This window comes from Cucurbita moschata, unplaced genomic scaffold, assembly GCF_002738365.1.
Source record: "Cucurbita moschata cultivar Rifu unplaced genomic scaffold, Cmos_1.0 Cmo_Scf00006, whole genome shotgun sequence".
In the NCBI taxonomy this organism is placed as follows: Eukaryota; Viridiplantae; Streptophyta; class Magnoliopsida; order Cucurbitales; family Cucurbitaceae; genus Cucurbita; species Cucurbita moschata.
In genome coordinates, this window is record NW_019268522.1 from 247,821 (window position 1) to 275,735 (window position 27,915).

A 27,915-nucleotide genomic window follows, 5' to 3' on the forward strand; every position below is an offset into this window, starting at 1 on the left:
TTTTTTTTTTTTTTTTTAAATTTCTTATAAGATATGAGAGATGTTAAATATATATATATATAGACAATACATCTTGTAAAGTACTTTACTTAGGCCCTAAGTATAATGGAGAGGTAGAACAGGTAGATCGAGTTTCAAAAATGGGACGCAGACGATCTTTATCTTTAAGTCTAAATTGAGTAGGATGTAAGTAATCCTCGTTTCTATCTTGAATCTCGTTTCTCATGGTTGTTTAAGGAAGTTGAGGTATGTTTGACGATATCATAACAAAATGCTTATATTTAATCTAAAACCATTCTCGGTAATTTTTTGGAAGCTCATAATTAAGGTATGGTATAATTTGGATTCTTTTTCGATGTCAAAGGACATCGAGAAATGTAAAAAATAAAAAATAAAAAAATAATTAAAAAAAAAGGAGTTGAGAAAGGTTTTTTTTTTTTTTTTTTTTTTTTTTTTTAAATGAAAAACAATCATCGGCAAAAGTGTCAACGAGGACTGGTTGGTCTACGTTTCGTTCATGACAAAATAGGCTAATGTCAATACAAAACCTATTATCGACAGAAACCTCCCTCGTAGACATCAAGAGATAACATCTGTTGATGTCTCGGTAGTGACATCAATAGAAGTTAGAGACTTTTTGAATAGCTTTGATTCCTGAAAATCACATCACATTTGTCTCTCCTTTGCAAATCACATCGCACTTCCCACAAGTTTCAACTGTTCCACCATTGATTTCCTTTGCGTGTCAAATAGAGATGTTCATGAGGCAAGATAGTAACACGGAAACCGTTCTACTAATAAGTCTTTATTCTTCATCTCCCTTGGACTCGTTGGTCTTAGGTTTCCTATTGATCGTTTGATCCCTTTTTTCATTATACCACTGTATGTTGCGTATATTGTCTTTAGGTCATTGTCGTTGCATCTTGTCTCGAATTTGCTATTGTTTTCCCTCATAGAAGTCATACCATTTCAGTTTGTCGCAAACACCACCAAATCTCGTTGAAGAAGATGTGCCCACTGTCTCCAATTGGACATGCGATTTCACTGATCAGTTTAAGATATTGTATTTCCGACTTACCGCATTATGGTTCAATTGTTATGACACACATGATTGTTCATTTTGGCCATAATGATTTTGTTTACACTTCATTAAAACCTAATACGGGCTGGTTTAGCTTCGACTCCATTTCTACTTAGCATTTTCTTTGATTAGGCTAGCTTTATCTCAAGTTTAGGTTCAGTTCTAATAGTTTTTAGTTCATTCAAGGTTCATTAAACCTATAAACGAGTTTAATTTATACCAAACAAGTCAACTTAACTAAAACATATGATTGAAGTAAATTCTAGGAAAATAATTAACAGTAACCCAATCGACCAACTTCATCACCTTTAAATGCAACTATCCAGTACAATAATGATATCTAGAGGAGTAATTTTGGATAGAGACGCGTTACCATTCATTCACAAAGTTATAACCCAATTGAAACAACTTGCTTTCTCCTTGACATGGATTGTGGCTTAAATTTTCGACTCCATCGAACCAAAGGACATCGGTATACAACCCAAGTACGGTCGATACCACTTTCGACTCCATACCCAACAAGCTTAATATTTTCCATCAGCGAAAACCACATGGTTTTCTTCATAAGATAATTCAAGGGGAGGGAAATTTCGACGTACCAGTTATGTACAACCTAATTGTAGTTTCGTGTGTTCTATGTGCTTTGACGAACAACGTTTGTTTGATTCTGTTTCTTACTTCCATGACGCTTCTAAACAAGAGCGAGCGGGTGGTGTGCTGTGATGTAAGTTGGTCATCAACAAGCACGAGCCTCCGACACGGGCAGACGCTTAATGAGAGATCCACTACTGCCGTGAACTATCAAAGAGGAAAAGAGGCAGGACAACCTTGCTATCATTGGCTTTGACTTACCCATCCTAGGGACAACTGCAAGTTGTCTACCCACACCGTCGATGCACGTACCATGATATCCTTCTAGATCGTCTTTCGTAATGAGCACCGCATCTCCTCCCGAGGGTGAGCTGGAACTTGTAGCTGGACGACGGTTGCTGTATTCTTGAACAGCCTGCGTGTTGTAATACCACAAAAGAAACCCATGATGAGGCAAAGCTTGTCTGTGAGATCCCACATCGGTTGGGGAGGAGAACGAAACACCCTTTATAAGAGTGTGAAAACCTCTCCCTAGCCGACGCGTTTTAAAAACTTTGAGGGGAAGCTCGAAAGGGAAAACCCAAAGAAGACAATATCTGCTGACAGTGGGCCTAAACCGTTACGTTATCAGAGAACAATCAACAGACTAGAAACTGTGTGGCTTTCCACAAGCTTATGATCTAAACCATTTTAAGTTTGAGGAGTAAGTTCTTTTACCTCCCATTGTGATGGGGCGAGCAACACGCGTGGTCTTCTCGAGCGCACATATTCCAGGGCGGCAGATGGGGTCATGTGCTTATATTTGACCTGAAAAATAAAGAAGCAAATCAACATAATCTCGACTCACTACTATACAGAGGTTCTGCACAGAAGGGTACATATGAGATTACCAAATAGCAAAGCACAATGGTCGTGCTCCTTCCTCGTCCTGCTTTACAGTGGACGTATGTCGTTTTACCAGACGATGCATTTCCTAAAGACAAACAACGTGTATAGCACACATAATGGAAGAACAGAGGAAGAAATGAGGTAAGAAAGTAGCTCACTGTGAATGAAGTCCACAGCTCGTTTAATATCAGAAAATTTAGGAGCAAAACAGTAATCTCTGGTGGGGATTTGTAAGTGGTCAATTCCATGGCGCTGCACAACATTCAATTAGTACAACTTTGAAGCATCAAATGGATATTCCAACGACAAACTCAGGACTCACATAATACAAGGAAGATGGAACTAATGTTTCATAAGGTTCATTGAGAGTGATCACGCCGCCAACACCGAGCTTCTTCAATCTCGGCACGTGTTTGGGGAACGGCACTGCACCCAGCAGAAGAAACTGGCAAGGAAGAACAAATTCGTTCACATTAATAACAGACACAAATCTACAACAAAAACTACATAATCACATACAAACAAATCCATAATTCTTGTGATTCTCTCATTCCGCTATCACTACCAGCTACGATATGTCATCGAGCTCATATTGGTCAGGGGTTGAGAATGAGGCCTAATTTACTGTTGTTCCTCAGTAGCTCAGTGGTAGAGTGGTTGGCCGTTAACCAATTGGCTGTAGGTTCGAATCCTAGATTTGGTTCGGGTTCGCTTTGACCGTTAAGAGTAGGTAACTCGTTCCCTGTGTCTTTGTAGAGAGAGTACGGTAGCTGTGTTAAGCATGCTTTTTCACAGAAAACAAACTCACTTTCTATGACAACAATCGTAACTATACAGGGCGTGACGGTAAGCTCTATATCTATCAATAACAGGGGACTGTTTTACTTTGTCAATGCTACTAAGGACTGGGGCAAGCGGAATTCTGTAGAGGCTCGAGGGCTGAAGACAATCAAATCCATCATACAGACAATAAAGTTTTCTTGTCCGGAAAGTCAAACAGCTCAAATCAAGAACATAACAATCCATTCATGGATTGATCAGAATGGAGAAAAATCAAGAGCAAACAAGTAAAAGAACGCAGAAATCAAACCTGATCGACTTCATCCCACCATCTAAATTCGGCTTCCATTTTATTACGAAGAACGTTGTAGAAAAGGGTAGGGTAGAACAAGATTCGAGCCCCAGCCCCAACCAAAGCTCTTTTAGCATCCACCTTCACAATCTGACCGCTACCGATTTGATCTTCCCGATCAGTCCCAGCATCTTCCAATTCCACTATCTTCATCTCAACAACCAATTCCAATACCAGATGATCAAATCAAGAAACTCAAATTCCACGCAATTTCAGTGGAAACGAGAGTCAAAGAGGGTGGAGGAACATGACGATGGTGGAAAATTGGAGCAAAAGGGGAATCGATTGGAAAGCGAAGGAAATAGAAATAGAAATCGAACACCACAGATTAAGGAATCGACCAAATTAGAGTGATCGAGAGAGAATCCGTCCACTGTAAGTCGATCTGAGAAGAGAGAGAGAAAAAAAAGTGCGATGGAATCATCCGCAGAACGTGAAGATTATGGAAACGGAATAGTCAATGAAGAACAAGAAGACGCTTTTCTAAATTCATTCCCCAAATTTGGTGCGACTGTTAGGTGGCATCTGTACACTGAGAGGATAATCATCTTATTTCTTCTTTCTTTCTTTTGAACACATCTTTATAGAACGTCCAAATTTCTAGTGATCTATTGGTGTGGAGTTTGTTCATACTAACTTTCATTCAATAAAGATGTTTAGGTATAGTTTGATGGAATCAAATAATACATTATTTAATGATATATCAAATTGTGGACAACCTTATTTTGGCGGTTATAAAAAAACCATTTGTTCACACTACGAGCTATGAAGTAAACTAGTTGTTCACACAATAAGCTAAATAATACGATAGATTTTTCATTTTTAGTACAACCATTGCAAATGTGAAGAAAAGATGATATGAAAAGACACTTGAATGCTTTGACTACAACACCCAAATTCAATAGCAGCACAGCCACATTGCTTATGCTTATGCCCTTTTTATTTGCATAGCAACCACGAAAAATTATCTTAGAGCGTCCGTTTTCTGACACGCTCCCTTTGTTTGGTCACATTTTTAAGGTTTATCCGACCAAAAACTTTGGTGCATTTCATATGCTCTCAATAACCATGAATAAAGGATCGGGAATGAACTCTTCAGCTAGGGTCTAAGGCATCAGAAAGTGAGATAATGTGAAATGGAAAGCAGAAAATTCAACAAAATCTAAAGCTTCTACCACTCCACATAGCATACTACCTGCAATTTTGACCCTTTTCCCTTAGGTTTCGTATGCCTCGAGATATTGAGAGTGAGAGGCTGCGAGCAGCGCAGCTCCGATGCCAGAACCATCATTCGAATGCTCGACAACGATGTTTTCAGCTACCCCTTCACCAAGTAGCTCCTTCAGTGTACTTTCCATGGTGGTTCTGAATCTCGTGTAGTGCTCATACAACCCTCCATCCATTGCTACAACGGACTGCTGCTTCACTCCATCCTGGACAGTATCTTTTCCAAGTTTCTTCAGGATTCCTAAGATACCAGCAGCAGATAGGCGTGCGCCCCGCGTGGCAACTACGTCACAGAGCTCCACTACGATTTTCCTTGTTTTCAAGGAGGTATTAGATATCTGGAAGCAAAGCAAAAGGAAAAGAATAATGAGTAAACCTTATGCATTCGAGTTAATGCGCGAGTGTTTAGATCAGCATGCACAGATCTTAACCATTTTCATAGGACAATAGTATTTAGATCAGCATGCAACATTCTCATAGGACAATAGTCTAACTGTACGTTACTATATTTGGTCCTCAAAGTAAGGTAACTTGTAGGATATTAAATTGTAGGATATTAAATTCTAGACAAATGGTCACCATGACTTCCATATATTAAACTAAACGCAAAGAGATCTTTTGAAGTAGCACCCTACCTCTAAAACATCCTTCAGTTTGCTTCCAACAACTTTGAGGTCAGGCGATGAGTCGTGATGCATGGCAGACATGTGGGGAGTCCTGCACATTTTTGATGCAGCTAAAAGTTACTTTTGCAAGTTGAAATAGAATTTTGAGGTTAAACTAAAATGGCACTATGGGATAACTTTTTAGACAGTCCATTCAAATCTGAAGTTTACCCTAACAGCCAAGTTCATTCACACAAGCCATACATGAAGACCCATAATACAATTAAACCACTTATGAGGGAAGAAATTTAAGCTTCAGGTTTGAAGAATTAGTTTCAGATCTCCATTATCGGTTATAGCAAGTGCCGGCTAAAACATAAACTAGCAACAATCATCATTTCAGATTTGGAATGTTATTACAGAATGTAAACGACAACATCAATCTACAAGGAAGCGAATATAATCAGGGACAGATCGTTAGTGTATGTATACCTCAATATAAATGGAACTTTCAGTTTGGGTGGAACAGTGTCACCAAAGAGCGCCGCTTCATCAGCCATCTTTAACAAAACTCTACGAACAATTTCTCCCAAGTACATACCAGAAATCAACTTCTCAAAAATCTGACAAGTAGAAATGGAGAGAACTATTCAACGCATATTCTGAAAACCTTTTTGTTTTTGCGTAGTTCTCAAATGAAGGTGTTGTGTAAAGAATTATCTTACCTGTTCTCCAGGGTTTAAACTCTCTGTATCCAATGCTTGATCAAATTCTGTAAGAGGCAGATGCGAGGACCGGAAATTACCCCATTCCATGTTAATTACCTGCATTAATATAGCGTCCCAGGTACCATCAATACATTGATGAATTCATGCACATCATCCGACTGTAAAATTATTACAATCAAAAAAACAAATAACAAAACTCACAATCCACTAACCATTTCTCCTGACATAGGAAGTAGCCCATGCCACTTGGGAATAGCATGGACACGCTCTACATAAGCTGCATTTGTTCCAGTGCCCAAAATCACAGCAGCAATTACGCCATTATGATGGTATCTACCTCCTGCTAACGTTCCGATTGTGTCGTTTACCTATATCTCAGAAAGGACAAAGTCACATACACAAACCCACACCCCGCACCCCCCCTCACCAACTCACACAGAAATATGAAAGTATGAAATCATAGTGCAAAACTGAACATCGAGCATCAGCATCGGAAAAGGGAAAAGTAGGAAAAAACTTCAACTATCGAATTACCAAAGCTGTTACACGCATGTCAAGTTTCTGCCTTTCCATGGCTTTTGTTAATTCACCCACCACATCTTCCCCAACCTGAAATAGCATGGCAAATTATTGTCAGCTTTCAAGAAAGATCCATTACTTAAAAATCAAAGTTTCACGGTGCATTGCAAACTCCTGGTGACGTATATTTCCTCTTACCCATTCAATCATTTAATCAATGACAGTGAAGATCAAATATGATTTATCTAAATGTCGATGAACTTTTCTGTATGGTGTGTGTATATATTCTAAATCCATGATCCAATGACAATCCTTTGAGAAACTAACTGATCTATAACGATAGCATGAGAAGATGGTTTTACTTTTCTATGATATGTGCCCCATTTTCAATGCATAGAACAAGCATGGACATTTTACACAAGTCAATGAAGTATTGAACTAATTGATTTAAGCTAATCAGCTTTTTTTTTTCTTTTTTTCTGAATGATAATGCCAGTCATCTGTATGGATTTGATGCTACTTATTAAGAACAAAGATATAATGACAATGTTAGATAGACTAAAGGGTCCAACGAATGGCAACCTATCAACATAAAAGAATGATAACAAAGCTTAAGGATTTAGGGTTAACCGTGTCTTCAATGTTGAATCCTTTCGTCCATTTAATAAGTGTCCCCGACGATATTGATGTTTGTCTCACAGGGAAGGAGAAAGTAAAACCCAGTTCCCTCTGCCTACCTGGGGCCGGGTGATAGCCTTCGCCTTCTTTCGCAACAAATTTTGCGAGTGCTTGAGCTATAAAATCAAATAGAGCCTGACAGAACCAGAACCAGCACCAGATACTTCCGCTTATGCTCCATCCTAAGGAAATCCATACTAAAAATTCAAGAGGAAAATACTAACTTCTGAAGATCCAGTCATCAAGTGTGGAGGTATTGAAACCTCTTCAAATTCTTGCTTAGCAACTCGCTTGTCCTTCCCTCCCAACTGCACACGCAACACTCGAAAATTTGTACCGCCAAGATCCAATGCATAGAAGAGCCCTTTTTCATCTCTAAATTTGCAATGAAAAGTAAGTAATTCACAGCTTGGAAAAAATGTCATTTTAAAAGATATCATCCATGGAAAAGTATATGCCATATCAAATTAGATTGGAACCAATCCATACATTTCTTGAATCCCAGTAACTTTGCAAATTGAATTTGTAGTGAGGATATCCAATTACGATTATAAGTAAAACGAATCCATTGAGATAACTTCAAAGGAAAACCAATCGAGATTTGAAACCGAGAGAAATTAAAAAACAAAATTAATTAAAAGGGGTATATGTCATAGTAACAAAATGAAAGAGTTAATGTTAAATTCAACAGATCAACAATTAAAATAAACACCATGAACATTATATTAAAAACATCAAGACAGATCTAGGAAAAGACTGCATGTTCGTACATGAAAAAATCAGAAACTTCAAACTCTCTAGATCACAGAAAGAACCTCAAATACAGACAAAACAACAAAGAAAAATGTTTCGTCGTCTTTTAAGCCACTGCATGGGCTTAAAAAACAATAAGTTCACAACGAAATGAGAAAAATATTCATAAATTCGAACTTGTTTCATCAAGTAAAAGGCTTCATTATCTTAAAATTTCTCCAACAAACACCACTAACAAATAGATCTAATAAAATTCAGAAGGAAATCAAAAGTGGTTGAGTAAAGTATAATTCGCATTACCCGGTTGGGAGATTATCGACATAGCTGATCAACATCTTGAGCTTGCTGCCGCCTTCGGATGCGAGGCCGGCGTGCATCTCGACGGTCATGGCGTCGGCCACCTGCCTGAGTTTCGCAATAGGGGTTCCACACTTTTCCTCGAACTCCCTCAGAATGGCCATTGCTCGAGCCCATTTGCTGGAGTTTTTCATATGGTGGCGCACCACCAGCGCCGCCACCGCGCAAACCGCCGCTGCACTGACCACCGCCGCGCCCACCGCAACCCTGCCCATTGACAATGAACGGAAACAACCCAAAAATGAGAAGATCAGGCTCGAAGGCAAAAGCCGCAAACTTTGCCACTCCTGTTTCTCGATCAGGGAAATTCTAGATTCATCAAAAAGCGTTCTATCAGTTTATAGTCTTGTAGGTGCCTGTGATGAATTTGCGATTATGGGAATTAATAAAAATGGAGGAAAAAGGTATTTTTGAAAAAGAAAATAGTAAAGTTGGTGATTTAGAAGGAAACCCAAAGAATTTGAGCGAATTTCCAGTAAAATCGACATTTTTCTCGGTGAAATCAACACCTAACAAAAACCCTGTTAAGAGATATTAATCATTCAACCATTTCCGTGGGGGAAAATTAGTTTGTTTACATACATGCAAATCCTTATGTTCTATTAGATTTCAACTTGGTAAATTATAAGCACCAACAACCTGGTAAATTATAAGCACCAACAACTTGGCAAATTATAAGCACCAACAACTTGGTAAATTACAAGCACCTTTTTTGTATCCAGCTTTCAACTTTTCTTATGTTGAATTAAACTTGATATAGATTTCAATTTTGATGCTTTTTTAGTCCTTTTATTTTAGATAAGAATAAGACTCCATTACGGAATTCTCTCTCTCTAAAATTAAAATTAGAAACTTTAATTCAAAGAAAGAAAAGAATTTGAGATATTCCATAAATTTATTTATCTTTTAATTTCATGGGTTACAACAACATGTTAGGTAGATTCAAATGTATGGAAGTTTTATTAATAATAATCTTCATCCATTATAAGCCCAAAAATCAAACACAATATAAAAAAAGTTCGGTTCAACCTCCCACCCAAATGATCAAACTATATTATTGAGACTCCAAAAACTGAAATCTAATAAATTGGGGGAAAAATATTCTGATAAAAACCTGGTGGAAAATAATTGAAAACGATCCCATTTATTCATATATTAAAATTACTCATTTATTTTTTACTCTAAGTTGTAAATAAATTGGATGGATATAAAAAAATGGCCGCTCAGAAAATATTTCCTAAATTAGTTCTTATTTTAAAATTAAAAAAAAAAAAGAAAAAGAAAACCTATCTGGTTTTGAATCTGTTGATTGGACATCTTATAGGCAAAAATGCTGATTCCAGCAATAATAGGTAAAAACTATTTGAGGTGCAAATATGGAATATATAGATAAATATCCATAATCTATTAATTAGTGTAATTTTTTTAAATAAAAAGAATTATTTGTTTGGATATGATTTGGGGTGCTTGAGAAAAGATCATGCAACAGTAAAAGTTAAAATTTCAATCGCATCTAAAAGCACCCTACCCATTATCGGACTTCGAAAATGGGAATTCATTTTCCCAAGAAAATTGTTTATTTCACTAATTAGCTTATTGGGCCATTAATTTGACTTGAGCTTCTAAGCTGTCCATATAAATCTTTAAACAACTCTTCCAACCACCAATCTTAGAATTTTGAGAGAAAAAAAAAAAAAAATTACCCTCCTAAGTTTATTATATTGCATAAATTTTCACTCAAAAATTTCAATTTTAAAAATCTATCTAAAAGAACCATTCAATTTTTTTTTTTCCAATTCACTAACTTTAATCCATAAACTCACTAATTTCAACAAAATTTAAGCATAATTATTGCAGAATTTAAGGATAAGATATCTTAGTTAAAACTCACAAAGTTCAATATAATATTTATTTAAAATCTTATCAATTTTGTATCATACATATATATTATACTATATATACTTCATATATACGCATAGACAAGAAGTGAAAATATTTTTTTCATTTACAAATTTTAAAGAAAAGTTTATCTGAGAATAAAATTACAACATTTTTATCAAACTTGAAATTAAAATTGTAAGCTTGTAGTACAATTTGATGAAATTAGACATTTAGAGTGAATATTAATAAAAGTTAGAAAATTTTCTTTTTACCCTAGAGTTCATTTGCCTTCCTAATTATATATTCCCATGACATTTCATTCTACCACAGAAAAAACTTCAACATTCATCCTTTTAGAGATCAAATTTGATTAATGGGCATCTGAATGTGACTTCCAAAATTAAAATTTGAGTTTAACTAGTCAACGAAATAAGGTTTATTATCTCAGACATTACCATGCATGCCCGTTAAAAAAAAAATATCAAAATTGCACAAATAGTTAATAGACAACCAAATAAACATGTGTTTCAAACAACATTAATTGAGTTAGTGGTAAAGATTTAAGAAAATAAGAGAGAACAGGTTCAATCTAAAGTGAAGAAGTAATTTCGGCACATCCAATGTCTTAATTAGGCAGCCAAAGAAGATATTAAGACGAAGAAAATTTGATTGGACCGACAGAAGAATCCATGAAGAAGCTCTTACGATCCCCACAATCCTAGAGTTGTAAACCTGAGGCTCTTTTCACCACATTATACTTGTGCTAATTGGGTAATATTTTCTTTAATTACAGGGTGCCAACTCTTTCAGAGATTAGTGTTCTTAGAATATAAGGCTTCCTTTTTGGATAGAAAGGTTGTTCAGTAAGATAAGACATGGCCACATTTCTTTGCCTGGGGCACCCAACTCTCTAAATCTTTTTAATCTCGAATGGTTCGAAGACCCGAAGACCAAAAGAAGCATAATGGTTCGTTCCTACTTTATTCTGTCAACACTTAATTGGCACACTCACAAGAACCTCACACATGGAGAAGGAGAATATGCCTAATCATAGTGATCGAAATTATATGATTTGACACTTACACCCGAGAGTTCACCTCGACCACCACGTAGAAAATCAAAGGTTAAAAGAAAATTGGCTAAATTAATAAAAATCTTTAAAATTTCAATTTTATCTCAAAAATATCAAAAGTTTTAATAATAATTTGAAAAAGTCTAAAAAAATACATTTTAACTTAAAATTTTTTTTTTAAAAAAACTTCTTACAATTAGTTTAACTTGGGATGAAAAACTACTCATGTTTATTTCGTAAAATAATCTAAACTTACAAAGGGTTTCAAAAATATTCCTTTTAACTTTTATAAAAAATTAAAAAATGTTTTTGAATTTTTTAAAAAACTTTAAAAAAATAAAAATTTCCTCCACTAAAAAGTTTAGAAATAATATAAGGAATTAATAGATGATTTTCGTTCATATATTTACGGTAAGAATTTAAAAAAAAAAATTTATAAAAGTAAAGGGTATGATTTAACATTTTTTTTTTATAAAGGTCCAAATCCTCCTTTGGACTTTGGGAAAAAAACAATCCCCACTTTTATGTTAAATTTAGCATTATTTTTTATTTAAATAAACATTTTTTGAAAATATTTAACATTTTATTACAAATTTAATATAAAAAGTTATTATATCATACAATTAAATACAATATATATATATATATATATAAAACTAAAAAACAGTATAGACACACAGTTTTAAAGATATTCTGAAAAAATTATATAGATATATATATATATATATATGATGTTATTGAAAATATAATATAGTGTATTTATTATTAATAATATTATACTATATTTTCATATTATTTAAAAATAATAAGTAAAATATTTAGAGTTGATTCAGGGTCGCGGATAGGGTAGGGACTCGAAATGGATCAAACATCACAAAAACATATCAGCTATAAGAATCTGGTAGAAGCAGTACCAGATTCGAAACTACTATTCAACTAATTCAGCAGGAGAAAGAGTAACAGGCAAAAGAAAATTTCAAAATGAGGAATAAAGGATCTTATAATTACCTGTGCAACCATCTTGCTTAGCCTGTTGGATCCTAAATTCAATCCCACTAGCAGCAGGAAACTGTGCAAATTCAAAATCCTCATAAGCAAACTGAAGTTTGATAAATAACCATGGGAGTTTACTACGAAAACAAAACCGAAGAGAGAAACATCTCACAGTTGAGCCTTTGGTTGATGCTGAAACTCCTCTCTAAACAACAGCTGAAGATGAAGTTCTGCAATAGGAGCATTTTACAAATGAACTCATCTCAGAATCATTAAATCCTGATACTAAATGCCACTGTTCTTTTGCATTTTATTTCATTGTCGAAAAGATCAATGAGCAAGATGAAATCCAATCCAGAAGTTTCGATAATCATCCAAAAATAAAAAACATCAAAATCACCTTGAATTAAAATCTCTTAATCGATAATTTCATTCAATCCTCCAAAACCATCGCAAATTCCATTTCTCAATCTAACAGAAACAAAGCTTGGAAACCTAAAAAATTGAAACACCTTAAAATCAAAATCAGTTACCGAAAGTGTCTATCAAACCATCAGCAGTAACAAACATCTATGTCGTAATCTCTCAAACCATCAAAACTTTAAACCCTCGCATCCGTGGTGCTTCAACATTAAGAACTCACAGCAAAAGGAAAACAAAATGAAACGAACAGAGATGAGATTGTCCACTTAAACGAAGGCGGTGGCCGTAAAGGAGATGCAAGAGTTACCGGCGCAATGGCGTATGATGGGTTTTCCGCCGCTTGATCTGAGACGAAGGCGCCATAATTTCCCGGTCGTTTCGCGGCTTCGAAATTTTCCGTTCCTTTCGATAAGAGCCCATAACACCTTATAATTCTATTAATTAAATACAATATTTGAAACTATTTAATTAAAAAAAAAACGTATATTGGGCTGAAATAGAAAGGCCCATGGACCCAACAGCCCAAGTCGAACTTCATTTTTATTTTAGGACGATTATAAATTTTTTATTGAATTATTTAAATCGTATTTTCAGTTTAATAAATTTAAAATATTGCAGATTATATAAATCGCATTTTAGGATGATTATAAATTTTTTATTGAATTATTTTTAGTTTACAATTTTTTTTATCACTATTATAAACAAATATAGCAGATTAATAAATTTGAAATAGTTTTTTTTTTTTTTAATAATATGATGGGATTAAATAAATAAAATAAAAGGGAAAAGAAAAGGGGTTATTTTTGTTCGAAAGTGAAAAATCAAATTTGTATACAAATTGATGTAAATTAGGAAGAATTATATATGGGCGGAGAAAACAACGGTAATTCATCACCCACAGTACACGTCAGCACATGGGACCTACAAGCTTGAAACTCCCAGTCAGTGGTGCCGACCACATACAACATAAGCCCAGCACAACAAACTTGGGCCGACAAGAGGCCTAACCAAAGCCCACAAAACCCAACCCCTAAACTGAACGCAAGCCCAACCGCCACCGGCATGCCCACGCCGTAAAACGCGCCGAGGTTTATATTCGCCGCCGCTGATGGCCGCGCGCTCCCTCTCAGAACGCCGCATCCTACCGTCTGCGGGCAGTTTCCGAGTTCACACAGCCCCAAAATAGGAAGGGCCACGGCCGTCAGCCGGAGAATCTCGGCGTCGTCGGTAAACATCCTGGCCCACTTATTCCTCATCCCCGTTGCAAACGACGTCGCTCCCAACCCCATCATCGCCGCCACAAACACCGCCACCACGGCAGAGAGTTTCGCCTTCTCTGGCCGGCCGCCGCCAAGCTCGTTTCCAACGCGCGTGGAAACAGCAAAACCAAGAGACGACGGAAAAATATAAATCAACGACGTCGTTTGGATCAAAACACCCATTGAAGCAACGGTCGCTTTAGGGTCCACAAGAAGCCCACACAACACGATCATAATCTCGTACCACCACCACTCCAAACAAACCGATACACAGCTCGGCGCGGCTAGCTCCAAGAGCGGCTTCCAACCGCTCAAACATTCCCGGCTCGGCGCCGTCCATGTCGGAACGTGAACCCCCGAAACGACGACGTAGACCACCAAAAAAATCAACATCAAAAAATTCGTAGCCGCCGCCGAGGCCGCCACGCCGGCTACTCCAAATTCGAAATAACTAACCAACAGGAAATTGATTGGCACGTGACAGAGCGCCCCGCCTAGCGACGCTAAAGTGAGCGGGAAGGTGATGCTCTGAGCGCGAAGGTAAATTCTGATTGGGTTAATGAAAGAATTGGTGACAAGGTCGGGGAGAGAGAAGATCAAATAAGTCTGTGCCATGTCTGTGATGCTCGGATCTTGGCGGAGGAAGAGGAGGATTTTACCCATTTTTACCCACAGTAAAGAAATGGGTAAAGAAGAAACAAGAAGAAAAATAACCGCACGGTGAAGAGTTAAAGAGAGGAGCTTCGGACGGTGGGCTCCAAACGCTTGGGAACAGAGTGGCTCCATCCCTAAAGCCAAACCAGAAAGAACAGAGTGACCGGTAATATTAGCGAAAGCGATGGCGAGTGAACCGGCGGCGAGTTCAATGTCACCGAGCCGGCCAAGAAAAAGCATGGAAATGATCGAACGGGAGTAAATTATGAGAGCCGTTAGAGCAATCGGAAAAGCTAATGAGAATAGAGATTTGGCTTCGGTTATAATCTCCGACAGACGGGTCGGCGTCGGACATGAAAATGATTGTTGACTCTTCTTTTTAGGAAAGACATCAAAAAACTGAAGTAATTCCGGCGGCGATGGCGGCGGCGGTGGCGGGCAGTTGGTTGCAGGGGCAGGATTTGAAATTGAAACACACATGATGATGATGATTGAAGTGAAGTACTCTCTCTCTCTCTCTTTAATGGCTGCTGGTTTTTTTTGGTTTTTTTTGGCCAATGAGATAAGGTATTATAGAGGGGAAGAGAGAGAAAGACGGGATTTTAAAAAAAAAACACACACACAAAACATACTGGCTCATCAGATTTATGTTTTTTACGTTGTTTGAGATGTTTTTTTGTTCAGGTTTGTCAGCTGTTTGTTCTGAAAGTTGTGCTTCAATTTCCCATGGAAAAAAGCGAGCGACCAAGTTATGGATATTTTTTAATTAATATTACAAAACCCACCTTTGTAGCTTAGAATCCCATCTTAGATTTTAATTTGATTAATTTCCCTTTAAGGTTAAAAAAATTAGTACTTCAACTTAGTGAATGGTTAAGTTCCAAATTTGAGTACTAAGCCACTCAATTGACTATTAAAGTTCCAACTTTTTATGAACTTTAGGGTGAGAAGCCATAATGGGGGATGGGTTCTAGGCCAAGGGCATGTTTTTCCTTCATCGGGTTGGAGGAATACAAATTCTCGTTCGCATGTTTCAATAATTTGAAACTTCCGACATTTTGGTCGATGATAAATATCTTATTTATGAATACTTTTCAGTAAAAGAATTTGAATCTGTTCAAATATGTATATGTCTTAATCTATCTTAATCCGTTGAACTATGTTTGAATCAATGAATATCTCAACTAGTTGAACTGACTCCCCAAAAAAGGCATTCCATAAACACTACCACCACCGAAAGGCATCCCATGAACCAAAAGAATGGGCAACTTGAGTGCAAAAATTCGCCATTTTGGAGTCACAACTGGTCAAGACAATGACTGAAAAGAGCAATTTAAAGATATTGAAGAGGTCATTTTCTTACAGGCATTTCATCAAACAGATGCAAGCTGTTCCAGTGGCCAGTTGATAACCCCATTTGAAGCAAGTCTGTGTTTGTGACTGATATTGTCGTTTACTGAACGTACAAAAGAAGCAATTTTGTTATCTGGGTTAGTGAGGTTTTGAAAGAAGAGGCAGCTTCCTGGGAGTGAACAAAAGAAGATATAATTTTACAAGGCATTTCTGACAGGTAGGGGTTTTGGCACTTGGTGCCTCATTTCCTTGTTTCTATAACACCACCACCTAGTTTGTTCCCTGTTTTTGCGCCATCACATTTCAATCGTATATTTTTTAGATGGGTTTTTGCACCCAATCCACCTCTCGAAGCCAACCCCCTCACTGGTGTCTTCTTGGAAGGGGTTTCTACACCCAATCCACCCCTAGGGGCCAATGTCTTCACTGGCGTCTTCTTGGGAGAGGTTTCAACACCCTTATAAGGAATATTTCATTCCTCTCGCCAACCCATGCAAGATGTCACAATCACGTAGTGACTGGTTTTAATACCATTTGTAATAGCTCAAGTCCACCGATAGATATTGTCCTATTTGAACTTTTAAAACACGTCTCCTAATAATAGATTTTCACATCTTCATAATAAACGTTCCGGTATTTTTCCTTCCTAAGTTGTTTCCTTTTTTGAGCAAATTTCCTTTTTAATACATAAATACAAAGTAATATTTCATCATTCACCTACCAACAAAATGGTATATGCAATAAAAAAGGGAGGATAAAAAATAAAATTTTATCCAATATTTACTTTTTTTTTATTTTAAAAAAGGAAAAAATATTTAAGTTATTGTTATAGTTAACAATATATAATGGATATAATTAAAAATTTACTTCCATACTTGAAATTTTAAGATATGAATATTAATTACCCCACTTTCCAAATGATGTTAATCTCCAAGAATTAAAAATAATTAAAATAAATAAAGGATTAGGACAAAGGAATATTTGGGCTTCTAGATTTGCACTAAAAGACACCATCAAAAGGGGCTTCTTATTATGGCAAAGTAAAGAAACCCTTGTCTTTTTTAATTTTTTAATTTTAATTTTTTAATAAATAAAATAACAAGTGGGTGAAAAAAAAAAACATATCTTGGTTCTCATTGGGGTTATTTTAATGGTGAAGATGGGCTTAGCTAGTTGGGTGTGTGGTGATCATGGAAGCACATGATCCAGCTGCCTCTGCTGTGACTCATTCCAGGGCCTTCTATGTTTGACTCCTCTCTAGGGTTTTTTTTTAGTGCTAAATTATTAAATATATATATATATATTTTGTAAATAGTTTTTTAAAAAAATATTTTCTTTCAAAAATTATAATATTATATTTAGAAAATGGATGTGACGATGACTTAAAAAAAATGTCTAATCAATTAATTTTATTTCATAATTTAATAAAATGTAAAGTAAGGACAGACATATATATATATATAAATATAAGTGAGCTCGAATAATAATAAAAGTATAACTTATTAAGTAATAATAACCCATACAATATTGAAATGGCAATAATTTTACTTATTTAAAGGCACATAATTGTAATAATTTGTTTAGCAATTTGTCATCTAAAAATTTAAGAAAATGTTGGGGAAAATTTGGTTGGGACACGTGTCAATACCCCAGAACATGGGAAAAAGGAGTGGCATTGAAATCAATGTTTTTTTTTTTAAATTTATTTATTTATTTATATAGTTTGATAATGAAGCAGCTTTAGTGAAGAGAACGAGGGTAGGCTATCCAACGGTTGACTCTGGATTTCTTATTTTCATAACCCAAAAACAAGACCTTTACACGTGATACATTCACGTACTTACACAACCAATGCTAAAGTTGACTCTCCACGTTGGTACGATATTATCTACTTTAAACATGTGAGATTTCACATCGATTGGAAAGGAGAACGAGTGTCAGCGAAGACATTGTGCCTCGAAGGGAGTGAATGTGAGATTTCACATCGGTTGGAGACGGGAACGAATCTTTCATTGTAAGTTGTGTGAAAATCTCTCTCTAACAAACATGTTTTACAACTGTGAGGCTAATGGCGATACATAATGAACTAAAGTGGACAGTATCTATGTGATATCCCGCATTGGATAGGAGAAAAATGAAACACCTTTTATAAAGGTGTGAAAACCTCTCTCTTGCCGATGGGAAAGCTCAAAGAGGACAATATGTACTAGCAGTGAGCCTGGACAGTTACAATCTGTTAATGGTGTGGTTAGGCTGTTACAAAACACATAACCTCTCATGACTATAATTTTAGTTTCCCTAAAACGTCTCTTACCAATGGAGATAGTGTCATCCATGACCTTCGACATATAAGTACTAAATTCTAGGTACGTGACCCTTAAGCTCATTCCCTCTAAAGCATCAAACTTTATCAACGATTGAACCTCCGAGCTTAGAAGAATGAGTACATGTCAATTACTGTTGAGTTGTACGCATTTTAACGTTTTTTTAGACGACTAAGCCACTCCGTGCTTTATAGCTATAATATTCTTCAAACTTGTCTCACAAATTGAATAATAATATATCCATGAAGTGAGAATCTTTTCATTCTTTTGGTATTTCCATGAATTTTTCTGTTTTTTTTTTTTGGACAAAAACTGTCAAAGTTGAAGAGAAAATATGTTGAAAGGGCGACGCATATCGCACGTGGGGCGCAGGTGTCTGCACATGGATATGTAAAGGACACATTCTTGTGGATCATATTATTAAAGTGAAACAACAAGTTGGGTTATAGTGTTTAATTTGGTCCTTTTTTGGTGGATTCTCTGCAATACATTAAAAGGGTCGAAGATGATCTCTGTCATCAAAACTTTGTTCTTTGTGTAATCCGCTTTGGAAAGTGTTTTTATATTATAAGCTTTCAGCTTTTAGGTCTATGTCTACGTCTATAAGATGTTGCACGTTGAGTAGGGTTCGTGAAGGTCTCTAGATCGTTGTCGGTTTTGATCTTTTGATCGTTAAGATAGTACTATCTACTTATTTATATTTCTACTCATGGAGACTCCCTGAGACCTATGGAGCCCTCGAACAAAGTACACCATAGAGCCTCCTCGAGGCCTATGGAGCCCTCGAACAACCTTCACTTTCAGTATGCTCTCATGGGTTTGCTTTTGGTTTTCCAAAACGTCTCATAACAATGAATATGTATTCCTTACTTATAAACTCATGATCTACCCCTTAATTAGCTAATGTGGGACTCCTCTTCCAACAATCCTCAACACCGTTTATAAAATAAAATGTTTCACATTTTCTCCATCATTCTCTGACTAAAGAGGTAATCCTATCTCCGTTCGAGGTAGGTCCCCATAGAAATGAAAAGTAATGGGGTGTTTGAAAAATTACTAGTCAAAACATCGACTAAAAATCATTAACTACCTCCACTGTAATGAGTTTATATTAACATAAACATAATGGAAAATAGATTTTCCATTAGTTCTTTAAAGGCCTTGTTGACTAATCATCCGTGACATTTGTAATGACCATGTCTTTCAAATCAATCAAAGGGTCGTTACTATTTAGAAATAAATGTAACGAGTTAATTTATTAGAAAAACATGTTACATTAAGAATCCCAAAAATTTTACATAGAAACATGTTATGTTTTAAGGGAACCTTTGATTGATTTGAAAGGTCGGGCCGTTGCAATGATTGAAAATAAAATTGACGTTCGCACCATTTTTTAATTAAAAACATAATAAAAGGGTCAAATACTTAAAAGAGAGGTCAAATTGAATAAGGACAAAAGTCAAAAAAGAAAAGAAGAAGAAAAGAACACATTATCACCACTTAACATATAAAACCTTTATCTCACAACAAACACAAAAGTCAAACCTTAATTTGTGTGCATTTCTTAGTCGGGTTGGAAAAACACGACCAATAAGTCTAATACATTCTCTAGATCGACCTAGAAACGACAAATTCAAGTTCAAACGGATAAGATTTGTGTAATATTAGGTTAATATTGTCGGTGTCTTCAATATGTTTTTTTTACTTCTTAATCTATATACTTTAATTTCTATCCGGTTTTGATTCTTAAAATTTTATTTTAAAGATGATTATCATAAATAAAGATATATTTATTTTTTATTTTTATTTATTTTATTTTATTGGCGAAGAAATAAAAGACAAAGCATAGGGAAAAAATGGTGGGTCAATTTGATGTGCAATCATTGCCAAAATCCTAAAAAGCGATACTAATTTAATATATTTTAATGGGATATGGCTTAGAAAATGTTTTTATTTTGAAATGACCAAATATTGTGTTGCCCACACAAATCTCTTGGATTTTTTGTTAGGATTGTCATGATGTTTGAATCTCTTGTTGGAGTAAAAAAAAAAAAAAATATATATATATATATATATATATATATATATATTATTATATTCTAATCTATATTTTCTAAAAAAAATAAAAATTGTTTTAAAAACCACTAAAACATAACGTACTCAAAACAATCTTCGAGAAATGGGCCTAGGGGTTTATTTGGGCCGAAATGAAGTACTTCGTCACGGGCTGAAAGCCCAATAAGGCCGAAATAGTCCGGCCCAATCTAGGAATCCTTCTGAACTTGCTCTTATTGGCCCATTAATAATTGGGCTTTTTCTGAATGGCCCAATAATTGAAAACCCATTAAATTTCATATCATAATAAGAGAGAACCGACATAATCAAATATGAAGTTCAAATTCCAATTTATTGGGATATTTCGATTGTTTTTATAGGTAATAACATACTTTTGAGTTCATATCAGTACTGCTACAAATAGTATCTTATATAAAAATTTTGTCAATGAATCAAACTATAACGATAACGATTTGTTAACTCAAGCTAAATGTCTATCGATCGTGGGTTAAAGTAGATTGATTGACCCAAAAGGATCCGACAAAAGTTTGAACTCTCTTTCACTCCATAAACGTCTATCGATCATTCTTCTTCTTCTTTTCTCAAAGGATTCCGAACCCTCGATCATTAACGTTAGAACAAACATAATTTTTGCCTCAAAAACGTACACAAAAGTCTGTGAGAAAAAGGAAGAGGAACAAGCATCGAACATCAATGGCTGACAAATAATCTACTACGTCTCTTTGAAGCCTTTTTAGCAATCAAAGGCTTTGGAGAATAAGATCTTTGAGCATCTAAGCCTCCTCCATAGCTCTTACAACACTTCATCTTTTTCTTTTGAGAAGTAATATTATTATTATTATTCACTTTCTTTGCAAGATCTTCCAAGCTCTTTGCACTTGCTAGAGATGTAAAAGATTGTGATTTTCCATTGTAGAATTTTGATAGTCCTCTCCTGGAAAAGCCAAGTTAATTAAAAGGGTTATTAGTTTATCATTCCTTTTCTTTTTCTTAAAAAAAAAAAGAAAAAAAAAAGGGGTTTTGTTGTATCTTCTTACTTGATGGGGAGATTGTCCATGAGCTCGGAAAGTTCATAGAGAGGTCCACTTGACTGCGATGAAGACAATGACGATAATGAGAGATTTGAAGTTGAAGTAGACGATGCATCTTCCAACAATTCTGATGAAAAGGATTCGAATGAACTGATCGAGTTCTCAGTCGAAATAGAAGCTTCACAAACATCATCTTCTCGGGTTTCCACCATCACTAAACTAAGTTCTTGCAACTCCATAGCTTTATAAGCTTCAAAAGCTTCAATCATGTCTTTGCCACCCATGTCCATGTCCAAAGAAGAAGAGGATTGGAAGAGAAGGAATGGGGAAGGAGCTTAAAAATGGAAGCAATGGAAGGGCATTGACCAAAAAATGATTCTTTTATGTGGGTTTGGAATATTTAATAAGAAGGGTGAGTAGGATCACCATAGACAGAAATGCAAATATTTTAATAATGATAGAATTTTGGGAGATTGTGTATAGTATTTATGGTACCAAATTGATTAGCTTTTCCATATTACAAGAAAAAAAAAGAGGATAAGGTCTAAATTTGAAGACATCCAAATCTGAGTCATCCTCCCTTTTTCGATCCTTAAGGGCCGAAAAACTAATGTCAACATCTTCGCCTACTTTGCCTCTTAAAGCATTGACAAATTTTACACTCTTTCATGTCTTCTATTGCACCATCCAATTAGGAGAGCTTAAAGATAACCTAAATTATTGATTAAATCATTAGTTTATAAAGATTATGTTTACCCTAACAAGAAATGAATCTTCTTGTTATTTAATTTTTTCTAGTTAATAAACTTTTTTTTTTTTTTAACAAAAACTATAATTAGAGAGAAGCCAAATTCTTGTCTTCAATTTCAGATCACTTCTCAACTCTATATTCATTTTATCTTTCATTTCGATCCATTAATCTAAATTGGTTCAATAATTTTTTTTGTTCAATCGATGAACCAAATGCACACAAATTCAATATTTAAAGACTAAATCGATGAATTCTTAAGTACCATAATCTTATATCAATAAATAAATAAAAAATACACAACTTTAACAAAATTAAAGAAAAGAAACTATTTTTTATTTGGAAGAAAATCAACTTATTGAAGATAAGTTGTCTAAAGCATATCCTTTGAGTATATAACCCATAGTTTTTGCAGTCATAGTGGTATCATTTCTTTCCTGCCTCTTTTGGTTGGATATAATTATTTTACAAGAGAAAAAAGGTACATCTAATGACGTCATAAAATTTAATTTTATTTGGTATGCTAATTAATTTTAAATGTAGCAAAAAAAACATAGGATATACTTCAATTAATGAACAGTTATCGGCATCCCATCACTTATTTGGTATTTATATAAAATGCTGACCTATTATCTAATAATGCAGATTTGGTCTTCTCAATTGTCAACTTAGCTTGAAAATGATAGAGATGACCAAATCCGTCTAGGCCCTTCCAACATTGGTTAAATAAAAAATGTATATGTACATTTATTTCTTGTTTAGACATAAATTTATTCTAAACATTTACCTACTACCTTATATATACATTTAAAATTCACCCACAGTCAAAAATAAGAAATGTCGATGTTTAAATATGGATATAAAAAAACAACAATTCAATTAAATTTTAAGTTATCTAAAACTAAGTCAAGTCATATATTCAAATTATGAAATCGAAATACGATCGAAAAATCTCAAATATGAATCTACAAATCAATTCGAATTCCTATTTCATCGAACATAAAAATGATCAACGTTAAATCAAGAACTTTTCTGAAAAATAGCCATAAATTACCTGTGAACTTATTTAGGTAGGAAGTTTTATAATTGGATTTCCAAATATACCCTTTTAGAGTGATGGTTTTGGGTAAGGAAGAAAAAGGATAAGGAGGTTTGACTAAGGGCATCAAATGTCATGATTGGTGTGCCAAATGTGATTGCCATTTAAATTAGCACCATACATGCCTGTGAGAGATCTATCCATACCAACAACCATATGCCCACAGAAATCAAATCTCTCCCCATTTCTATGGTCTTCAATCTTTTCTTTCTATTGGCAACTACACCATGTGTTGCCTTCAATGAATCCAATACTCGAAAAAGTTCAATAAATCAAGGGCATCCAATAAAATAAGCCTTAAAAAAGAAAGATTAGGTAGCTTGGTATTTTTGTTCCCCATTGGATGTTTTATTATAAATACCAACTTTTTAACAGAGATGAAAATGAAAAATGAGAAGGAATTAGATCAATTAATAAGAAATTAGAAGGAAGAATATGTATATATAATTTTTTTTTTTAAAAAAAAAAACCCTCCTTTTCATGTACACTTGGTAGAAATCCCATAGGCTTAAATAAATCCCACATTCTACAAAATAAAATATAATACTCAATTAAAAGCCCAAATAATTCATTTCCTCTACGGAAACTAAGTTTGATTTCGATAGTTTATTAAACTTTTTCGAGTATTAGACTGATTTTGATTAAACAATTAGTATTATCGGTGCACTTATAAAGTCAATTTCAACCACATTTTTAACCCAAAAAAAAAAAAAAAAAAAATCAAAGGATCTAGTTGACATTCCCAAAATAATAGAATAAAAAAATATATAATTCAAATAGTTCGAACTGACGCAAGCAATTGGAATCAAATTCTAGATAGAGATGATATTCCCATTCCCACATATATTTCCTACCATAGAACTGGGCTTGGAAAATGGAAGTGTGATAAGAAATATAGATTCCTATGGAAGAAAAAATGTAGCTAAAAGGACTTTTTCCACGATGTTCTAATGGCTTGAGATGTTGCTACTTTTGAAGCCAGATTGGATTTTGTGGCTAAGAATAACAGCTATGAGAGAGAATGAAAATAAAATCATTTTATAAATATTATCTATTCCTTTTAGAATTCAACAATATTTTGGTGAGAAATATTCAAACATACGATTGTGACATGTTTTAATGTTTGAATAATATTTTCCTACATAGTTTTCTAGTTCTAAACAATAATAAAGATAAATTTTATGTTAATAATTATCAAACAACAATTTTGTACAGTTGAGAATTAGGGTTCTGATGGTGTTTGAACAGAGAATACCTTTCCAGGAAATTTGTTCATTAAGTCTTATATTTTCTTGTTCCATGTTACACGAGGTAAAGGGATAGTAAATTTTCTAACATATTACAGTAAAAGTAAATGTTTAAAGATTATTATCTAGGAAAACTTACAGGAGGATCCAAGCTGCCAACGAGAATCCCAACATCGATGTCTTTGTCCTCGAATTTCTTGATGAAAGGGTGATTCTAGAAGCACAAAGAGAATTGTTTAAGGAGACTATGATTGCCAATAATAAATTGAAGGAGAAAACAAAGGTTACCAACCAGAAGATCTAATGAAGATGATCTTTCTTTAGGGTCCTTCTTAATGCTGCACAATTGTAATTATAATGAAATGTTTAAACTTGAATTGCTGTTTAATTAACCAAGACGGGAAAAGCAGAAAGAAAAATCATTACCAAGCAGATACGAATGAACAGAACTCGGGGGAAAATTGATCCGATGGAGCAGAAGGCGGTGGCTTTGCTACAATGGCCTCTAAAAGTTCATAAAAGCTTGGCCAACTTTGCTGCTCTTCAGACTGCAAATAAGGAAACCTTCCAATGGCACATTCAAGTACTACCAGACCCAAGCTCCATATATCACTGCTGTAGTCATATGTTCCCCCGCTAATTCGCTCAGGCTGAAAGGGAAGAAAATACAAGAATTTCATGCTTCATATCAAATATAAACAATCTGCATAAAATCAATCAGTGATTTTGATTTCACATACCGACATGTAATTGTAAGTCCCAACAAATGTATCTCTCTGACCCATAGAACTTGCAAGCATTGCACTTACTCCAAAATCAGTGATTTTGACATCCCCTTTATGGTTCACAAGTAGATTGGATGGCTTGATGTCTCTGTGTATAACATGTCTCTCATGATGCAAGTAAACAAGACCTTGTAAAACCTGGAATTATGAAGTGAGTGAGCATGAGGGAAAACTTAACCTTTTCATTTAGTTTTTTATTGACAGAATCCTGAGACCTGTTTGCAAACAACTGCAAGATATGGTTCAAGAATTGTCTTGACTTGTCTGACAACATCAGCTAAAGAACCACGATCCATGTATTCTAGCACAAGAGAAATGGCACCATTGTGGTAGAAAGAATGGTGGCAGACCACAATATGTGGACATTGTGCTGCTTGGTTTATTTTCAGTTCCTGCACTATCTGTTTACGGATATCCTCTTGTATGTTCATTTGGATCACCTGAAGCATAAGGCAGAAAAGATTTTTCAGCAGAGTTATATAATTTGTACAAAAGCCTAAATAGCCCAAGTATGGAGGCCTAAACAGACTGAAATCCTCAAGACTATGGAGTTTAGATAAACAAGCCACTATTTTTTACCAAAATAGACCTAAGATGACCAAAATAAAAAAGTTAGCATGGTTTCAGAATTTGAAAAACTTACAAACAGGATGACAAGTTAATTGTGCCACTATTTTGACGGTGGTAGTTTATTTTTAGCTTAAAGAAGACATGAAACAAATAAAACCATCAATCAACACCAAGCATAATCCTATCATATTATACAAATAATCATAACAATGAATAGATATTCCTATGGCCAGTCTCCACTGAGGCATTGCCAGATCTTGCCTTCACTTTATTAGCAAAGCTCGTTGAGTTATTATATTTCATATATCAAAAGGATAAAACTAGTTCACTGCCATACATTTCATTAAGAACTCTCGACTTCAATAATATTTTGTAAACCGAGACCAACCCCTACTGGTTTTGGAAAAGGAAAATTGAAATTATTCTCAAAGCTAAATGAATGTAATAGTAGTTTACTAGCAAGCTCCACATTTATATGTAAAGATCAAGAACTGCTAGCTTACAGCAGCAACAGCAGCAGCAGATTCTTCAACTAATATAAAGCCATAATAAAATGACGGAACAAAATGTGCAAGTAACTTGAAAACAAAGGTATAATGACCAAAAACAAATGCGATAGTGTAGCCTTGTTCCAGCAATATAACAACCTTTAAGGCAAAAAGTTTTCCAACCCATTTGTGTTGAACAAGTTGTACTACACCTCCACTTCCTTTCCCGATGACTTTCACAGTCTCTAGATCCTCCAATGAGAAATCGACATCAACCTCCTTGCAGTCTGAAGTCTGATCAAATAAAATTAAAGAAAAGGAAAAAGTGATTACAATTCATATGCATATCAAGGAACCTAGGATGGAACAACAGTGGAATCGTGCATCTAATGTGAATGTAAATCACACGGATGGCTAGGTTTGGCGGGTTTTCACTAATTCCGATTACATTGATATACATCAAAAACTTAAAACGAACTTACCTGCGTTTCTTTCTCTTCAGATACAAGCCGCAATCCTTTCTGGTTCAAAAGCAGATTGCCATCGTGAAATGTTCCGCTCGCAGTTCTGAAGTTTAACAAAATCAGAAAGAGGATGAAGCGGAAATAAGGAAAACGGACAACAAAAACCGAAAAAGAAAATAAATCGAACAGATCATGTCCTTTGCCCTTCCTGAAATTTGAAATACTTGAAATGGATAGTACAACAATAAAACAAGTCATTTGAATTTATTCACTCAACAACAGATAAGTTCGCCACACTTAAAAAAATCTTTTTCTTCGTTACAGCGTTAATTTCCAAGAAACTACGACTACAACTCGATCGAACCTCCACTGAAAAACACACGAAAGCATATTTTTACCGGATCAATCAGATAGTAGCTACAAGGAACTGAAACGAAACGAACACTTAAAACGAAGAACAAACGATCAGGATTAAGTCGAGAGCAAGAGACAAATTATTCGAACTTACAGAAAAGAACGGATAGAAGTTTCTTGAGCGGGAACAGAGAGCTTGAGCTGCTTCAATGGCGTCTTGGTCTTCATCTTTTATGTTGTCTTTATCAAATTCCTAGGGTTTCAATAGCGGATGAGGAACTAAAAGAGACAGATAGAGGAGATTGGAAGAAGAGAATGAGAGGACAAACGTGCGATTGAGGTTCTTCCCCTTTTCTCTGTGAAGAAGGCGACGATCTGCTTCGTCAAAGCAGCGAAAAAATGAATGAATTAAATTCAAACTATGAGGAGCGCGTCACATTATAGCCGTTACGGGATATATATATATATGGTTCGGTCCATGGAGTTTGAATCGAACCGAACCGATGCAGTGAAATCGAATCGATCAAACCGGATT

General features: G+C 35.1%; 5 protein-coding genes across 9 annotated transcripts; all 5 read right to left on the reverse strand.

The window, feature by feature from the left end:
• Window positions 1-1,355: 1,355 nt before the first annotated feature.
• LOC111443887 (putative dual specificity protein phosphatase DSP8) lies at window positions 1,356-4,269 on the reverse strand. The gene is made up of 6 exons (XM_023081725.1): window positions 3,651-4,269; window positions 2,883-3,005; window positions 2,719-2,812; window positions 2,563-2,645; window positions 2,390-2,479; window positions 1,356-2,087 (listed from the first exon to the last, which is right to left on the reverse strand). Exons 1-6 carry the CDS (start codon window positions 3,843-3,845, stop codon window positions 1,818-1,820), a joined length of 855 nt encoding a protein of 284 aa, XP_022937493.1. The 5' UTR covers window positions 3,846-4,269; the 3' UTR covers window positions 1,356-1,817.
• A 310-nt stretch (window positions 4,270-4,579) lies between these two features.
• Window positions 4,580-13,342, reverse strand: LOC111443885 (hexokinase-1-like). Of its 2 annotated transcripts, XM_023081721.1 has the most exons (12): window positions 13,236-13,342; window positions 12,678-12,735; window positions 12,521-12,581; window positions 8,503-8,766; window positions 7,674-7,824; window positions 7,402-7,584; window positions 6,787-6,861; window positions 6,465-6,620; window positions 6,250-6,348; window positions 6,017-6,147; window positions 5,555-5,636; window positions 4,580-5,257 (listed from the first exon to the last, which is right to left on the reverse strand). In XM_023081721.1, the coding sequence occupies exons 4-12, from the start codon at window positions 8,691-8,693 to the stop codon at window positions 4,910-4,912; spliced, it is 1,416 nt and encodes a 471-aa protein (XP_022937489.1). In that variant the 5' UTR covers window positions 8,694-8,766; window positions 12,521-12,581; window positions 12,678-12,735; window positions 13,236-13,342; the 3' UTR covers window positions 4,580-4,909. The 2 variants fall into 2 exon arrangements, with proteins under 2 accessions (XP_022937489.1, XP_022937488.1); XM_023081720.1 differs by lacking the exons at window positions 12,521-12,581; window positions 12,678-12,735; window positions 13,236-13,342 and having other exon boundaries at window positions 8,503-8,915.
• Window positions 13,343-13,776: 434 nt separating this feature from the next.
• LOC111444429 (protein DETOXIFICATION 51-like) lies at window positions 13,777-15,364 on the reverse strand. Its single transcript, XM_023082527.1, has one exon. The coding sequence runs from the start codon at window positions 15,319-15,321 to the stop codon at window positions 13,777-13,779; it is 1,545 nt and encodes a 514-aa protein (XP_022938295.1). The 5' UTR covers window positions 15,322-15,364.
• A 5,701-nt stretch (window positions 15,365-21,065) lies between these two features.
• On the reverse strand, window positions 21,066-22,084 carry LOC111443888. 3 transcript variants are annotated; one of them, XM_023081728.1, is made up of 3 exons: window positions 21,632-22,083; window positions 21,439-21,528; window positions 21,066-21,408 (listed from the first exon to the last, which is right to left on the reverse strand). In XM_023081728.1, exons 1-3 carry the CDS (start codon window positions 21,913-21,915, stop codon window positions 21,285-21,287), a joined length of 498 nt encoding a protein of 165 aa, XP_022937496.1. In that variant the 5' UTR covers window positions 21,916-22,083; the 3' UTR covers window positions 21,066-21,284. The 3 variants fall into 3 exon arrangements, with proteins under 3 accessions (XP_022937496.1, XP_022937495.1, XP_022937494.1); XM_023081727.1 differs by having other exon boundaries at window positions 21,066-21,528; window positions 21,632-21,954; window positions 21,987-22,060; XM_023081726.1 differs by having other exon boundaries at window positions 21,066-21,528; window positions 21,632-22,084.
• A 1,879-nt stretch (window positions 22,085-23,963) lies between these two features.
• Window positions 23,964-27,824, reverse strand: LOC111443886 (mitogen-activated protein kinase kinase 6-like). 2 transcript variants are annotated; one of them, XM_023081723.1, is made up of 9 exons: window positions 27,535-27,824; window positions 27,045-27,129; window positions 26,722-26,856; window positions 25,720-25,944; window positions 25,460-25,642; window positions 25,146-25,369; window positions 25,012-25,057; window positions 24,859-24,933; window positions 23,964-23,998 (listed from the first exon to the last, which is right to left on the reverse strand). In XM_023081723.1, exons 1-9 carry the CDS (start codon window positions 27,606-27,608, stop codon window positions 23,981-23,983), a joined length of 1,065 nt encoding a protein of 354 aa, XP_022937491.1. In that variant the 5' UTR covers window positions 27,609-27,824; the 3' UTR covers window positions 23,964-23,980. The 2 variants fall into 2 exon arrangements, with proteins under 2 accessions (XP_022937491.1, XP_022937490.1); XM_023081722.1 differs by lacking the exon at window positions 23,964-23,998 and having other exon boundaries at window positions 24,712-24,933; window positions 27,535-27,823.
• Between the last annotated feature and the right edge of the window lie 91 nt (window positions 27,825-27,915).